This window comes from Alternaria triticimaculans, assembly GCF_023758025.1.
Source record: "Alternaria triticimaculans strain BMP 0046 chromosome Unknown scaffold_10, whole genome shotgun sequence".
Taxonomy (NCBI): domain Eukaryota; kingdom Fungi; phylum Ascomycota; class Dothideomycetes; order Pleosporales; family Pleosporaceae; genus Alternaria; species Alternaria triticimaculans.
In genome coordinates, this window is record NW_026055967.1 from 736,207 (window position 1) to 753,370 (window position 17,164).

A 17,164-nucleotide genomic window follows, 5' to 3' on the forward strand; every position below is an offset into this window, starting at 1 on the left:
AATCTCCCTCCCCCTTCCATCCACCCCGCAACAAAACCCCATCCTACCTCCCCCTCCTCTCCTCCTCCGCCCCACCAGCACCCCCACCACCCGCAAGCGTCCCCCTCTTAACCCTCCTAAAGCAAGCAAACTGCACCTTCGTCCCCTCCCTCAACCTCTTGAGACTAACCCTCAAGCTCCCCAGTTCCTCCTGCAGCCTCACTCTCGCCGCATTATCCGTCTTTTGGTCCAGCACCTGGTAGATATCCGTCTGGATCTGCGATGCTTTCTCTGTAGTGTACGAAGCGAGCGTCTGTGCCATGAACTCCACGTCGAGGGTTGCTTGCATGAGCTGCGGGAGGGAGATGGTGGGGAGGTTGGCGGATTGGAAGGTCGTTATGAGGGAGGTTGTTGTGGCTTCGAATAGGGAGCGGAGGATGCGTGGGGTTAGGGGTGCGGATGTCGTGGATGACTCGGTGTGCACGATGACGAGGTCCAAGAGGACGGTGAAGACGTAGGGGCTTGGGTCGCGGTCTGCGACGCTTTTGCGGGCGTCGGGGGGAGGTGCCCAGGTGGGGCTGAAGATGCCGGATTCGATTGTGGAGTGGATTTTTGTGGCGTGGGGTTTTGTGTAGGAGCGGAAGAGCTGGGCGTCGAGTTGGGAGAGGACGTCACGGATGCGGTTTGTTTCGTCGGTTAGTTGGACGCTGAAGAGGGTTTCGAAGAGGGTGAGGAGTTGGGGCGTTATTTCGGACTGGAAGGCGGACATGTTGGCGAGGGTTAGGAGGAGGCGGATGGACTGGAAGCTGTCAGTGGAGATAGTCGGAAGCGTGACATGTGTATTTACCTTCTTGTTGGCATCGACCCTACCCCAGTCGTTACCATTCTGATCATCTTGCTCGTCGATGGTCAGATCATCACTCTTGATCTCAAACTCAGCACCCAAGGCCTGTCTACCTCGCTCCGCACATTCGACCATCCCACTGAGCGTTCTGTACAAGCTGGTGACGAACTGACTTCTAACCATCTGCAGCAGCTTATTGCTCGGTGGTACAACAACGTCCACTCTGGTCTTGCTCGATGCCTCAACATACAGTATCTTTTGCAGGTTGTTCAGCAAAAAGCTTTGTACTGCTAGGAAACGTTGAGGTAGATTCGTGGTATCCTTGCGGTCGACATGACGAGTCCAGTCTTCCAACACCTTCAGCTTCTCGGCATCCGTGTTCCAGGCCGCACATACAGCTTGAATGCAACGCTCGCGTACACCGCCAAGGAGCAAGCGCAGTGCTTCGTCAATGCGTCCGCTGCCTCCTGATTCAGGAACTTGAAGCGATGCCAGTTCATTGGCTGCGGTGCCAATAAGGACAAGCATCTTGGACAGATAGTGAGATCCAGAAAGCGCATTCGCGTTAGGAGGCCAGAAAGCGTACTTCTCCCAAGATTCACCGCGACTAGGTGATGGCGGTGGCGCTTTCGCAGGATCGAACCTGGACCTTGATGCAGACATGGGACTCAATGCTGCGCTCAATGGTGTTCCTGGTGTGGTTGGTGTCGGGCTCATAGGCAGTGGTGACATGAGCATGGATACGTCCTCAATGGGAGGATCTGAGAAGAACGAGAACAGATGGTCCCGCAAGATGCTGATGAGCTCGGTCGTGCCTCTCTCGAGCTCAGCTTTGTTCTCACTGCTGAGTCGGTGGTGAACAGACGACTGATTGTGATGGCCTGTTGGTAGATTGCGTTGCGCGCGACCGGAGAGGAACGACTGGACAATCTCCCAGTATTCAACTAGTTCAGCAAGCAACCCGGATTTATTTGAGAGTAGGGTCGTCATGGAGGCATACACGTGTTCCCAGAACTCCGTCACTTTCGGGGTGTCAAGCTTTGAAGGTTCAGCGCTGACGTTGCTGCTAGTAGGGACTGATCGCAGATGCTTTTGCAGCATGCGCATGCTTGGCTTCTCGCCGTTCGCCAGATGACGACGAAGGATCTCGATCTCAACAAGCGAGTGTTGGCACTTGGAGTTGAGCTGGAACTTGAGGTGCTCATAGCGTGAGAGCAACCACACCCAAATGGGGTTCTCCTCCACACCCAGCTCGAGCATGATTGAGATGATGCTCAGATACTCGTCCGACTTGGTGTCCTCGGTTCCAGTCTGTAGATGCGTGAAGTGCGCTGCGGTCAGGCGTTTCCAGGATTCGCGCTTGAAACGCTCGACCTGTCGCTCAACGTCTGACCACATTCTAGCGGTCACGATGACTTGATGTATCTCGGCATCGGTCAGCGGCCTTTGGTTAGACGTTGCCTGTTCCACAATGTATCGGGTTTCGTCTGCGTACTTCCTCGCGCGCTTGTATTCTTCGGTAATTGTTTCGTGGTCCTTGCGGCGTATGGCATCTTGAATGGCTGACCCAACTTCAAACAGACCCCGGTGGTGCTCCACAGACTCCATGATGGACTTCAATGTCTCTTCCCGCTCCCGTCCGTTTAGCGCCGGGCCCCAGACTTCTTCCGCCTTGACAGCGACCTCAGTCAGCGGGACCTTGATACCATGAACACCGTATTCGCTCTCCTTGACGAGCGCATTCTTCCTCTTCTCGGCAGGCACCGCGTCAACCATGCCTGGTGTCAGAGATGCGCTTGTCTTTCGGCCAGAGAAGCTTGATCGAGCCCTGGGTCTGCCGGTGCCAGGTTGTAGGTCCTTGTTGGGCGCTTCCACTTGCTCCTTCCCTTGATCCCGCATCTCATTGTATACACGGTCGATTGTAGCTTTCGCGCCTACGAAGCGATCAAAGTTGGATTCGACGAGGACTTTGAGCGAAGCCGACTTCTTCTCGATCGACCGGGAAAGGAAGTCAAGGCCCGCGAGGAGGGAGTCGGTGGAGGCTTCATTGTGGACTTGGGAGAGGAAGAGGGAGGGCGAGAAGGTGGTGGAGCTCAAGAGGAAGCGATTGCCTGTGTGTCCATTAGACAGGCCTTGTATGTATTGCTATATGACTGGGACGTACGCAGCTTGATGTCATCCTCGACCTGAATGTTCTTCGCCCGCAGCACCTGCACTACACTCGGGTACATGCCCAATGGGTCCTGTTCGTCCTTCTGGACCAACGTCTCCACGCCATCTTTCGAGCGCTCTGCTCCCGGAACCTGCCGCGAGAATCTTGCACTGGGCTCTAACACTGAGTATCGTGATTTGGACCGCCGTATCGATTGTTTCGTGGCTTTGGGTATGGGCTCGTCGAACGTATCCTCTTCGTCGGCTTCGTCCTTCTCCTGCGGCCAGGTTGCGGGGTATAGTGTCGTGAGATTGTACTTGTTCAAAATCTCGGTTTCTATAGAGGAACTCATTGCAGCTGTCGGACGCGCTGTCCGGTCACGATCTCTAGAAACGTGGTGGTGCGACCTCGGAATGCTGCGTGTCGCAAGTGGCCGTTCGCTGAGACGCGATTGCGACCGCCAATCAGGCGCGCCGAGGTCTTGGCGGAAGGTGGGCCACCTACAGTGAGCTTGACCTGCATCTTCCAACATCACGAATCACGCTTTTGACCCCGACTAAGGCCTCATCATCACATCGATTCGTCACTCATATCAACTTTCGCTGTCAACGTCTATTATCACGCTCAGCTTTGAGAATCGGTATAGCCATGCAGCCATTACAGTCCACTGCTCATTATCGTATAGAGATCCATCAACGCAATGTTTTCGTAACCCCAATTTGATCAGCCACCAAAATCAGAGCACTCTATTCTTACATGCCTGCATGATTGTAGATATCTATGTCATCCTCCTCCAGCGTTACTCTCACCTTGGGACACAATGCCGCAGTCTCTTAGATCAAATTGGCCAGGCGTCCCCATCATCTTCTCTTACCGCTGACAAGACCGTTGCCGCCTGCCTTTACCACGCGTCTTTCCCGGTGAGAGATGGGTGTCTTTCATCTGTACTAGTTCCATTGCTGCAACTAATATATAATATGTCTCCTGGTACCCCATAATCGTATTCCATCATCCTTCCACCTCACGTCTTCCTACTACACCTCCCACATTACATACATCAAGCTTCAACACTTCGTTCTTGGATACGATCATGACGTCTCCAACACCCCCAACGTCTCCCAGAGCTTCAAAGTCTCGCAAATCCTCGAAGCGTCACAAGTCCTCAAAGTCTCACAGGTCCTCGAGGTCTTCTCCTGTTCCCACCGTGATCGACCTTGCTGCAGCCGCCATTGCAGAGGCCAGTCTAGAGGGTGATGATGAAGATTCGGACTTCCATGGCCAACTTGCCGAGAACCAACGCAGAGTCATCGAATCGGTACTCCTAGACCCCGTCACGATGTAAGTGTGATCTTTCGTGTCTCTTTGTCGGCTTCACACTTACAAGATCTAGCACATTCGATGACCTAGCAGAACGTCTTCGTAGTCACGGCACGCCGCTACCAGCATATTTCTATAGGACGTTCTATGAGACCTCGGCGACATTGAGTAAATACGTGCCTGTCGATATGCATACGAAGCATCGCACCGATGACAAGCTCAAGATGGAGGCGGGGATGGCGTTCCAGCCTGTAGCGAAGTTCAACGTCCACGGTTATCTGCACAGGGAAGGCATCGAACGACAACTGGTATGGAACCAGAAGAAGGATCCGTCTGCCTTCATATCTGTTTTCAACGAGCTTTGTGAGTATTGTTCTGTCGTTTAACATGTTTATCTACTGACACTTTCGAGGTCATGCCAAGAGAAGGGCTGGGTTTCATCACGACGAGAGTCAGCGCATCGGTCAACGTGTCAGCATCGCCCGCATCAGCTCAGAAGGATTGGAACCAGTAACAGTCCACGCCCAGGTTGAGTCCAAGATCTGCATCTACACAAAAGAGGTGGGCCATGCCGAAGTCAAGAAGTGGAAGAAGGTCTGGCGAGATGTCGATATCCCTGCGTGGGTCCACAAGAAAGCACGAGAGAAGTATGGCAACACCATCGACCCGGAGCAGTTGACGGAATCTGGCGCCGACATGTGGGTATCCATTACAGAAATCCGCCTCTCCAATCTGAAGAACAGCGGACCATCTGGCAGCATCAAGCGCGACTCCATTTGCGCGAAGGGTCATGACTACGAGTGGCTGTCTTGCGGGTCCATTTCCGATGACAGGATCTTGAATGTCTGGCCTTGGGATGGCAGGAAACTGCACACCCGTGACCCCGGTCGTCCGATCCGAAGTGTCGCCAACAGCGGGCAGCCCTGGGTCTGGGACATGCCGAAGACGATGTGGGTGCCTGACTGGATTCGGAAGTCAGATGTTCCCGAGCAAGCTCAAGACACTGGCAAGAAGCGAAAGCGCAACGATGACGATGATGACGAGGTTAGCAACGATGAAGATGATGAGCAGACGGCCGCCATCCTCACAGACATCATCATGGCTCATCTGAAGCGTACCAGACGTTCCAACTCTGATGCTGCGGATGACTCGGACGACGAAGCGACTCCTGCACCCGACAGCATGTCAGTGGAGCTTTTGATCTCTTCCCCTTCGCATGCACCGCAGAAGCTGGTGATTCGGCCTGAAGATTACGCCTGATGAGCTCTAGAGCAACCTCATCGCCTTGACAAGGCCTGTCAGATACGGACGGTTGCATGGGACGCTGGCTGGTCCTCAGTGCATGCATTCTTCATCATTCTTCCATTTCTTCATTCCCTTCCTTCACATCTTCTTTCGAAAAGTCTTGTTTGCATCTTTCCTACATTCCAGTCGAACGGTCTAGCTTGATGGGGCAAGCTGTCTGGCATGACGCTGATGATCGAAGTCATGCGTCTGAGCTCATGCTTCTGATGGTTTACCATGGGTTTCGAAAACTGGGTATTGTCCAAACACAGAATTGGTCTTGGGGCTAGATTCAGGTTGAGGACTACACATGGGCAGTTGGTGCTTAGCGTGTCTCTTATTCTTGCGCTCCTGCATACAGTTAAAACCACCTGACTATTCTAATTGATACTTTCTGCGTGTAATCTTCAAAGTTGACCCAAAGTTTTCGTGCAGTGACTTGCCAACATGAGGTAGACGTGTAGACCTTGGTGATACTCAGCCCACTTTATAATGACTCCATCGAATCTCCAGATATGCGCAGCTATGAGTGAATTATGCTGTTCCAGGGGCCTAGTTGTGAAGTTAGTCCAACGGGTGCGGGGCGATGTGCAGCAAGATTGGCGGCAGGCGACCCCACCAAAAGCCGCCCGGAGCCCCCAGCTCCACGGGCCCTGCATGTGCGGCTGTGCAAGTGGCGAAGGACCGGACGAACCACGATTGCTCACAGCCCTCGAACCTTCTCTCCTTACACGCTTCTTCCAAGGTCAAAAACCTTTGAATCTCCTCCCTATTATCATTTCCCACCTCACTACCAGGGAATCTTTTTAAGTAGCAGGACTGACCCGCTGCTACAAAGTCCGCAGAGATGCCTGCGCCACTGGCCAAAGGTGAGTACGGATAACTCCACTTATGCATGTCGCTGCGGTGTCCCCAGCATATCCAACGTTATTTCTCTTGTCGCGTATTCCTCTACTGTCTACTGTACTTTCCTATGCCAACCTGCTTGCAGGCACCGGCCCGCGCTTCGCATCTCCGCAAGGCAACACTCAAACCCCGCCGCACCGTCCTAACCACCCCTTCACATCAGGCCTCATAATCGCCGCGTCCGTTATCGTCGCCGCCGGTATCGCCATCTACGAATCCCCTCAGGTCAGACAATGGGCCGACCAAACCCGCCGCAAGATCGCCATCGCGCTGCATAACCTTGGCGATGACATTCAGCCTCGCCGCCCGAGCGAATCGTCCGATGACTTCGAAGCCAGGAAGCAACGGAGGGAGGAGTTGATCAGGAGGAATAGGAATGAGCTGATCAGACGGGCGAGGGAAGAGGGTATCGCCGTCGACCTGGACGAGCTGGCTAGGATCGGCGCTGAGACGGCTGAGGTGGCTGCCAGGCGGTCCAGGGCTGATCGGACGAGAAGCTTCGACGACATGGTTGGCAGCGATGGCATGCTCAGGGACAACGCGACGGCAACTGGCAAGGACAACTCGAATGGTAACCTCAAGAAGCGCGGTGCTGCTGGTTTTGCCGCCGGCTCTGCTGCCGCTGCTGCCATGGCCAACCCCTTCTCCGACGACCAAGTACTCTTCGACCACGACGAAGACGAAGCGCCCTCACCCAAGCCATTCACCTACGAAGAACCCGCCGCCCGCGAAAGCTCCGCTACAATCGTAGCCGACGTCCCCTCCACACCCACCACCGGCACACTCGTCGACCTAACACCCGACCCCGAGCACTCCCTCCCCGAGACCCCATCGCCCGCGCAGCCCGCCCAAGAAGACGCGGATCAGGCCGCCCAATCCTTCTACTCCTTCACCTCCTCGCAAGCAGGCGAACCCACTCCCTCCCACCCCTTCTTCGACGACAACGACGCCGAGCACCTCTCCACCGGCACCCTAACCCCGCGCTCCGAGCGCTCCATGACCATGAGCGGCTCCGTCGCCTCCGCCCCCGCCAACGACATCGCCATCCTCAGCATGCCCAACAGCGAACAAAACGACACAGACCACGACGCGCGTTCAGAAAGCGGGTTCACAGATGCCTTTTCCGAAGGCGGCTTCAGCGAGTTCGAAAACGACAGGCAGGGCATTATGACGCCTACGAGTTGGACGGATGTGGGTAGTGATGATGATAGTGAGTGGGGTGGTGCTGGACAGGCGGGGCATGTGAGTCAGATACATCAGTAGATGTAGATTTGTTGGAAAGCGGAAGAAGGGGTTTCACTTGTTGGCTTCAAAATGATACTATAGGGCACGGCGTTTGTGGGTATACATCGGACTAGGGTAACCCGGCGTTTTGATTTAGATGGGAATGGGGTCATGGATCTCTAGGCATCTATTTTCGCTATCAAATTCTTAACATATATCTTCGCTAACAACATCATTCAGTGACCAATCCTGAGCTTTCGTGCTGAACTGTTTGACAAAGCCATATTCAACACCACACATCTAACGCGTGGTAACCAACACCACACGCGCAAGCATGGCGCAACAAGAGCAGCAGGCCAAGGCTTTGGGGAATAGCGATCTCACGTTGAGGATTGTGTGTAATGCGGAGCGCAAACTGGGAATTTGGTGCAGCTCTTGCCATTCCATGGTAAGCGTATCGTTCTCAGAACATATGGTGGGACGGCCAGCTCAACAGGGTCCAGAGAGAAGCGAGCACGTGAGAGCTACTGCCTGAGCTCCTGCCTGAAATATCGAGTTTCTGTCGCTCTCTCTCTCTTCATGTCTTTACACTTTCGCCTCGGCACTGCTCCTTCTTGTCCTAGACGAGTCATCTCCAGTTCATCTCTCAGATGGCGAATACTGTCGCTTCCGGCCTTTCAAATAACGTACCGACCCAAGACCATATTGACTGCTCTGTCGCCAAGAACTACTTCATGTATCGACGCAGCCTCGATCGCGCCATAAGAGACCGATGCTACGATTACCACAACCCCGATGACGATGGAACATGGTGCAACAACCACAACAAACCCGATCCCGAATTCGTCTTCATGCCGCCACAAGTAAACGGCAAGAATCAGGTCAGCAACACATTCAATCTACCCGGGTTGCCAGCAGAGCTAATTTTGAATATCGCAGATCGCCTAGCACCAATCGACTTACTCAGCTTCCGCACGACATGCAAGTATATGCGGAGTCTGACGTGCACGAGGGATGCTCGATCGCGCTTACTACAACTAGGTGCTGAAGATCTTGAAGAACACGCATGGCAGCATCGCAAGGACTGCTTCAACAGGATGGCGGAGTATGAGGACTCTAATAACGCTCTTTACAGATACACTCCACGTGGCAAGCTCCTCTGCAGCTACTGCATGGACCTACACCCGGTTTTCTCCTTCGAAGCAGCTGGAACATCCACACATGGCATTGGAGGCACAAACCGAAGACGCTGTACAGCGTCGATGGCGAAAGTGTATCTGTGTCCGCACATACAACTAAGCTTTGAAGATTTGCACCAACTCCACGAAAGCCCCGCCAATAGTCTTGCGTGCAAGATTTGCGCCGCAAGCTGCACGTCAGGGACCAAGTCGACTACTTCGAGAGACTACTGCTCGCTAACTCAAAGAATGTTCCTATCTTTAGGAAGCAACCGCTACATGTGGCCAACGCCAGGCTGTCTCCCCATCAGAGGCGGTACACTTCACTGCGACTCCTTCTCCGCCAAATCCGCGATACTGTCCACCCTCCGCAAAGTCATCCAGAACGCTAACATGTACGTCTGTCCACATGTAGATAGCAAAGAAAAGGTCTGCGACATGCTCGGATCTATGATAGAGGATGCGCTTTTCCGCCGCCGCAAGCGAAAGCATAGTTTCTATGATTCCGCGCCGTACAAGGCATCTCAGTTTTCGAGTTGTGCCAAGCCGGGCTGTATAGCTGGGGTTGTGGTTCGTCTGGAAGAGGCTGGGATTACTGTTGAGACTTCTAGGGAGGTGAAGATTACGACGGTTAGAGGGGAGAGTTGGATGGTGAGTACGCAGCGTCCGGTGGTTGATGCGCGGAAGTAGGAGACTGCTAAAGGTGTTTCAAGACTCGGCTGCGCGAAACATTGGTTCATTGTATTGAGAAGATGCAGGGAAGCGACTTGGGCTGAACAGACAGCTATGCCCCGATGAACCAATTCACCCATTACACCTGGGCATACAAGCACATCTCCTCTTCACTTGTTCTGCTCCCTGACAAAATATACCAGTGAACAGATGCGCGGGTAGATGTCTTCCCATTGCAAGTAAGCCCATGGATTAATCATCGTCATTCCACGGTACTGCGATAAATAAAAGGCGACCCAGAGATGACGAGCCAACTACACCTCCCGCATTTCATACAACTTATACGCGAGGAGACACTCTACGAAAGAAAGAAGTATCGCATCTCTAGGAACCTCTACTTTTGATAAGATGACCCAACCAAAGGGGTTAAATCAAACCATGGGCGTATCTGCGCACGTGATCATCAGCGCACACTGCTGCCTCGCCTCTTGTACTTATAACCAACAAACCTCAACCGAGCACTGTTCATCCACCATATGACCATCTTCCTTTTCTCTACCCACAGAGAAATTCCGCTCTAGCCTCAAACTCACAGAATGACGACAACCGGTCGCCCCAAGATCGTGTACAGTGCACCGGCACGCCCACTTGAACACAATGTTGCTGCCGCAAAAGACTACTTTATGCACCGACGCACGCATAACAATACTCATGGGCCATCTCGCAGCGCATGTAGCAGGGCAGATCCCAACTTCATATTGATGCCACTGAAAGCACCCAGCGAGACGTGTCACGCCGACAGTGCGAACCCCCTGGCGAAACTTCCCGCAGAGCTCATCCTGGACATTTTTGAGCTGCTGCCGCCCGTCGATGCACTCAGCTTCCGGACAGCATCGAAATACATCTATAATTTGTCCCTCAATAAGACTGTGCAGGAGACCTTCAGAGAGCTCCAGGGCGATGAAGTTCATGAATACGCATACCGACGACGCAAAGATTGCTTCAACCGGCTCGCTGAGTACGAAATGGCCAACGACGAGTCCAAACGGTATACCCCGCGTGGGAAGCTTCTATGCAGCTACTGTCTCGACTTCCACCCATTATCGGCTTTTGGACCACGGGAAAGGGAATCCACGGCTATCTCCGCCAGCGAAAGACACTGCACAGCTTCCAAGGCCACCGTCTACTTCTGCCCACACAAACAGATGGCGTTTCGAGCCTTCCTTCGGTTATTCAAAGCCTGTCGTACACCTGACCTTCGTGAATGGACAGCATGTACGCAAACATGTAATCCTTGGATCAGAGCCGATCCGATGCGGAGTACCTTTGCCCTGCATCAAGACATTCCTCTATACATGGCAGACCTAAGCGGCCCTTGGGGCACACAAGAGTACCCCGCACTCACACGCTGCAGGAGATGCAGCGTTGCTTGTTTCCCCGGAAGCGTCGCCTCTGCCGACATTCTCGAAGCGATAAAAGACATGGACGTATACATCTGTCCTCATACGCAGGGAAAAGAGAAAGAGAAAGTTGCACATCTCCTGGAGAAGATCGCAGCCGAGTCTACCTGCCAGCGTTTCCGAGGCTGTTACTATGGCGGTGAACATACAGTCAACGACCCCAATGTCAAACTGACGACTGGGGGGGAGACAACGTGGCACTGCGAAGAAAGTGGATGCGGAGCAGCGTTGTACGTTACATTAGACGGGATCAAATCGCGGGTCAATACTCACAGATATCTGAACATGACGACTGTTACGTCGAAAAACTGGTTAGCGAATGCTGAGTCTCCAGGACTCTGGAGACTGAGATCTCGGTTGGAATAGGTTGGCTTGCGCTGAAGGATGCGCTTGGTTGAGACTTTGTCTGCTGAACTGGCAGTGCACGAGCTTGAGAAGGGGACGTGCAATCGATGGAGCACGAAACGCCTGATCAGCGGTTAGGAACACATCACATACACACACATCTCTTGCCCCTCCTCCTCTTCCCCTCTCCATCCACACTACTTCTCCCCCTTTTTACTTCCCCATCCTCCCTCCCCCTCATCAAAACCTCATCACACACCTCCCTCACACCCCCAACATACTCACCCCTTAGCATCATCTCAACCTCCTCAGTCAACCTTTCAATACCCGCTACCGTCCCTAGCCCAACATGTTCTAAATGTCCTTGCTCGATAGGTGCGGAAAGACCTTGCACAATGGCGTTGTACCTGTTTATGTAGGGTTCAAAGGTGGGGGAGTTGCGTCGCTGGGCTATGTTGATGATGATGGAGCAGCGGCGGAGGGCGCGCGTTAGACGGGGGTTTGTGGGCGGTAAGCTAGGGGTACTGGACGGGGAACTCGTTGAGCTTTCGGGTGATGATTGTGGCAACATTGTCGGTAGTGCGCAGAAAAGAAGTAGGACTGTGTAAACGATTTGTGAGGAGGCATTGGGAGTACTAAATCAAAACCAAAATGTCAGTAAGCTCATCACTGATGAACAACTGCGTCATCACAGCTGTCACAAGCCGTCATTGATAGCTGGTCGTAAGCTGGCAAAGTGTCTTCAGCGATACCTGGAAGCAAAACGTACCATAGATCTCTCAAGCACAAAACGTCATATATCTTTGCAACACAGCGGCTGGAACATACATACTCACCACGTGGCATACCCTCACATATCCTCCACTCAATCCACACATACACCCTCTGCGCTTCTTCCTCCACAGCCACAAACTCGCCACCATGAAACACCCACACATATTTCCCCGTCGAAACTCCTTACCAACAGAACACTCAGCTCTCCTCCCACCACCAAACACCCCGTTCACGCTCTCCCTCCTCACACCGCCCCGTCAACCCTCTCCCGTCAACCCACAAAAGCTCCTCTTCACACGCTACGAGCACACTGCATATCTCGCAAACACCCTGTTAGCGGCGATGCAAGAGGTATTTTACCGTGTCGTACCGTACCCGTTCGACAAGAAGCTGTTAAGGAGTATACATAAATTTAAACCACTTCTGTTGGGGGCCGTCAAGAGGTTTAGGGAGATGGAAGTAATGTATAGGAAGGCGGTGGAGCTAGGAGTGGAGATTGGAAGGGGTGGGGGGTTTGAGATGAGTATGGAGAGAGGGGTGGATGAGTTGGAGGAGTTGCTGGGGAGGGCGAAGGGGGTGTTTGGTGGGGGGTTGGGGATGTAGTTGGTGGTATGTTTGTTTAGGGGGAGACTGTGAAGCATGTATGGGATACAGCCTGAAGAATTCAAGCTTGTGATCATCTTGGTTCTTGAAGCGTGGTAAGCGGATGGTGATCTAACGGAGTGGGATTAAGGCTCGGACTCCGAAAGGTGAACGCCTCACACTGCACGTTTGCCATGCAAACAACCATCATGCCACGAAACAGTGACAGCCCAACATTCCATGCACACACCACCTCTACACCTCGTCTCCCCTCCCTCCTCGTCATGCCCGATATCCATCTTCAACAACACCTCTCAACCCACACACCAGCATCCCCCCGCACCGCCAGCGCGACATCAACTCCACCCACCATCTTCCCATTGCACAAAACATTCCACCACACAACACCCATCACGCCCTTCAAATCATAAATCATCATGCCAACAGACCCCCACGGGCAAGCCCACACCGGCACCTACGGCCTCTTCGACGACCCAGACGAAACCGCACAAACAACCGCGCGCGAAGAAGCCCACGAGATACACCGCCTTGAAGGCCAGATCCGGCGCCAAGAACGGCGGGACAGGCGTCTCGATCGGAAAGAGGAGAAGAAAGCTGCGAAGAGAGCTGCAGCGGGGAAAGCGGCGGGGTTGAAACCACAGTCGAAGATCGTTGGATTACTTGGCAGAGTTTTTGGAGGTCGGATTCCGACTACCAGCATCGGGGGATCTGCGGTCTCAGTGGAGGGGAATGTGGGTGGTGGTGATGATAGTGATGGAGAGGAAGGGGTGAAGAAAGTGGAAAGGGTAAAGAGGCCGGGGTATAAGATTGTGAGGAGACCGGCGACACCGGAGCAGGTGTATCATGCTGAGGATGTGGATGCTAGTGTGGATAGTCCTTGGTTGAGGGAGTGTGGGATGGTCAGGGTTAAGAGTGAGGGGAAGGGGGGCTGTCATATTGTTTCTAAGACGGATATTGAGAAGAGTGAGTAGGGACTTGAGGTGTCTGGGAGAGGCTTGATCGGTTTGCGATGATACCCTTGTATATCTGGAGGAAGGAGCTGCTACCGAATGAGGTTTAATGTCGCTTTGGTCGATGGTCTTTATGGGCTTGTCAATCTTTCAAATTTGACTTTCCAAGCCTCTGTTGCTGCTCGTTGGAGCGTCAAGTTATTGTGTAAACTGCTTTCGCTACCAGCCCCGCAGGACTTTTTTGAAGCTTTAGCAGTGCGCTACTAGATGCGGGGTCGGGACATGGCCTGCTTCACAAAGAATCGTTCTGTGCCTGCGAAACCGTCATCGTGAAGTTGCTTCCCAGATCAAGTGCGCGTCCATCGATTGCGACGGATAGTAGATGATGACAGCGAATAGATGGGGTTGACAGATGTCGATGGTCTGGCCACGCGCGCTAATGTTTGCTATTTGCTGTTTCGAGCAAGCGTTGGCCAGGGGATCGGCGAACTAAGCCCCTTGCAGCAAGCCGCAAGGAAAGGAATAGATGGACAGGGCTTCACCTCGACTTCTTGTTCTACACCGCTGCCGCAAACAAACAACACGCCAACCTCTCAATCGCACCCAAACCCCGTCGCACTCACCACCGCGACCCCCAAACCCCTCGCACACACAACAACGACCCCACACCATGTCGGCCCAGCCAGAGAACCAACAGATGGAGGGCGTCCAGGACCCCGCTACCGACGTCAAGGGCAAGGGCAAGGCCCAGGAGGGCGAGACAGTAGAAGAGTCCATGGACGACGACTCGAGCGACGAGTCTGGCGTTGAGGACCAGGTACGTTCTCCGCGCGCTCACCGCCACAACTTCACGCGCAACCCAGCTAACATGAGCGCGTAACAGGCCGGCGAACGTAAGCTACCCTTTCCGCGCACTACAACACGCCTGAACGTGTCGAGCTAACACTCAAACAGCCGAGGAGCCTGATGAGGACAACATGGAGGAGATTGACACGTCCAACGTCCTGAGCAGCCGCACGCGCGGTAAGAACATCGACTTCGCCAAGGCCAACCAGGAGCTTGGTGATGAGGATGAGGAGGACGACGATGACGACTTTGTCGACCCTGATGACCAGATGAAGGACTAGATGTGTTGCAGTTGCGACATCCGTCTTGAGGTATGTTGGCAACCAGTCCGCCCTTGCTCAATGGACCCCGCTAACAAAGTAACTTCTCAGGACTTCTCCGGCGCGTTCGATAACATCTTCGTCAGCTCCGTACTTTGGCTAGGGTTATGTGATACATATACAAAAGGCATTTGGGTAGCGGGGAATGGAACTCTTACCGACGTACTGGAGTCTCGGCGCGACTTTGCAGGCATAGCGGGACATTAGGTTGTGTGGATACTTTGATGTGTCGCATGGACAATGGACTGCGTCTTGAGCGCGTACATGGCACCAGCGTGCGTTTATGAAATGGAAATGATGAATACCCATGGACTTGGCTTGGCTACTCGCGTGCATGTGAGACTGAATTGTTAGGCTACACTCGTCGTGTTTATTGCAAGCGATGGACATATTCAACGATGAACTTGCGGGCTGCTGGACAACACAAGACGGAACTTCGCGGTTTGGACAAAGAATGTTGGTTCTCAAACACGCTTACCCCGCCTTTCCTTGGTACCTCACGTCCTTCCAACGCGTGGGCACGGTACTACCACCGTGTCCAGCCCCAGTCTGAACCAACAGCACGAGTGAGTTACCATTACCCTACCTATACGTTAGATTCCAGGGTCCAATGAGCTAGTCAAGTTGCAGTTGCAAGCAAGGCAGTTACTGTTACAATTCTTCCCAGAAGACGGTGCTTCAGAACCGCCGACAGATTTCAAGGGCAGATGTTATGTGATGTGGAGCGTATATATGCATTAATTCATACGCGGGATCAGGTGATGCCCATGCTGTTACTCGCTATTACTAAGATTGTACGTAAGGTTACTGCGAGGAGGGCGACTTGTTGTGTCAGGATATCGTCTGGACTGAGGGCAAAGGGAAATGGAAAGAAAGGCGAGAGTCGGGATCGTGTGATGGGTGTTTATCTTCAAGTCGGGAAGAACAGTACGTTGCGGTCACGACTTCGCGACTTCTGGTTTCGCCAGAAGGACAGCGAGAAGGCACACCCTGACTAGATGACAAAGACCATATACCTCAGACTGCACGATTAGTAACGGATGGATGCGACAGAATGGCCCGGGATATCCAGCAATGTCACGAGACCAAATCCCAGGAAGATCATCCTCTTACGTATACACCTGTGGCAAGATTGACTGCACCGACCCCATGGCACAGTATCGAGACCCTGGAGATTGACCCACGTAACACGTTGTATGTTAATCCCGGAAAAACCTCGCTGCCTCCCACTCTTGCCCTTCCTGACCCAAAGCGGAAAGCATTAGGTACACGAATCCTACGGAAAGTTTTTTGTTGCCTGCAGGCTGAGTTGACGCGCTAGCTCAGGGTCCTGATGAGCTGCCTGGAGTATCCGCCGCGGACTCGTTCAGCAGCGCCAGACAGCGTCCGAGGCGACATCGGCCAGGTTGAAAGGCAACGGGCTCGGCTGCACTGGCTGCGCGACACGGATTTGCCTGTTCTCGTGACTCGTCTCCCGCTACGTACTGCCGCCAGCTAAGGCAAACTGTCTTCCGGTCTGTTCCGAACATGATGAGGACATTGATGTGTGCTCGCCAGCCGTTACGTGGCGACGGGATGGCCAGAGTCGCCCAATGTCCAAAACTCCAAGGACGGACCTGCGGACGGTACAGTAAGATGAATTTGTTTTTGAGTTTGCGGCTAGGCAGAAGGATAATCACTGCACGCTGGGCGAGCGATGATGTCGACGAGTGCGCACAAAGAGAGGTTCATCGACGCTCCGCTGCGAAATGGCGGGGTTATATTGATCTCCCGTCCAACGAGCGTCGACACGACGTCTTCCGTCGCGCGACAGTCCGCCCTGGGTCGCGCTTGGGGAGAGATAAGGCCTGAGATGACCCTCTCGAATTACGACAGACAAGTCGTGGGCTGCCGAGGCGAGGCCGCCGGGCCAATGGCAGCCGCCGCTTTTCAGATGATGCGGCGTGGGCTGCAGCGGCAATCTAGCCGGTGGAGCAGAGGCAGAGCGGAAACACATGCAAGTCCTGGTCATCAGATGTCAAACCGACCTTCGGAGCCCAGGATGCGGCGCACGGCCAAACTGCTGCAGGGCGGTCGCGCCTGCCTGGCCACTCACATCCTGCCCTTTGGTCATGGAGTGGCAGAAAAACCGTGGGGTAGGCCAATTTTCGAGACGCAATACGCCGCGAGGGCATGATGGTAGACGGACGTTGGAGGCAGTGTAGTATTCTATAGGGCGAGTTCATGGAGAATGTAGCGACTTCACGATGGAATATTTTGTATGTAGTGGCATACCTAGGTATCGTCTAAAGTGATACGCGATCACAGTCC

The 17,164-nt window shown here is 53.6% G+C and overlaps 4 protein-coding genes across 4 annotated transcripts; 3 read left to right on the forward strand and 1 right to left on the reverse strand.

Moving 5' to 3' along the window:
• Positions 1–43: 43 nt before the first annotated feature.
• On the reverse strand, positions 44–3,327 carry J4E78_007113 (uncharacterized protein; the record flags this gene model as incomplete). Its single annotated transcript, XM_049367721.1, has 2 exons — positions 44–2,934; positions 2,988–3,327. The coding sequence occupies 2 exons, from the start codon at positions 3,325–3,327 to the stop codon at positions 44–46; spliced, it is 3,231 nt and encodes a 1,076-aa protein (XP_049220691.1).
• A 738-nt stretch (positions 3,328–4,065) lies between these two features.
• On the forward strand, positions 4,066–5,552 carry J4E78_007114 (uncharacterized protein; the record flags this gene model as incomplete). The annotated part of the gene is made up of 4 exons (XM_049367722.1): positions 4,066–4,070; positions 4,152–4,313; positions 4,366–4,655; positions 4,705–5,552. The coding sequence occupies 4 exons, from the start codon at positions 4,066–4,068 to the stop codon at positions 5,550–5,552; spliced, it is 1,305 nt and encodes a 434-aa protein (XP_049220692.1).
• Positions 5,553–6,101: 549 nt separating this feature from the next.
• Positions 6,102–7,745, forward strand: J4E78_007115 (uncharacterized protein; the record flags this gene model as incomplete). The annotated part of the gene is made up of 3 exons (XM_049367723.1): positions 6,102–6,105; positions 6,422–6,445; positions 6,568–7,745. 3 exons carry the CDS (start codon positions 6,102–6,104, stop codon positions 7,743–7,745), a joined length of 1,206 nt encoding a protein of 401 aa, XP_049220693.1.
• Positions 7,746–14,358: 6,613 nt separating this feature from the next.
• On the forward strand, positions 14,359–14,815 carry CHZ1 (Histone H2A.Z-specific chaperone; the record flags this gene model as incomplete). Its single annotated transcript, XM_049367724.1, has 3 exons — positions 14,359–14,505; positions 14,572–14,581; positions 14,643–14,815. 3 exons carry the CDS (start codon positions 14,359–14,361, stop codon positions 14,813–14,815), a joined length of 330 nt encoding a protein of 109 aa, XP_049220694.1.
• Between the last annotated feature and the right edge of the window lie 2,349 nt (positions 14,816–17,164).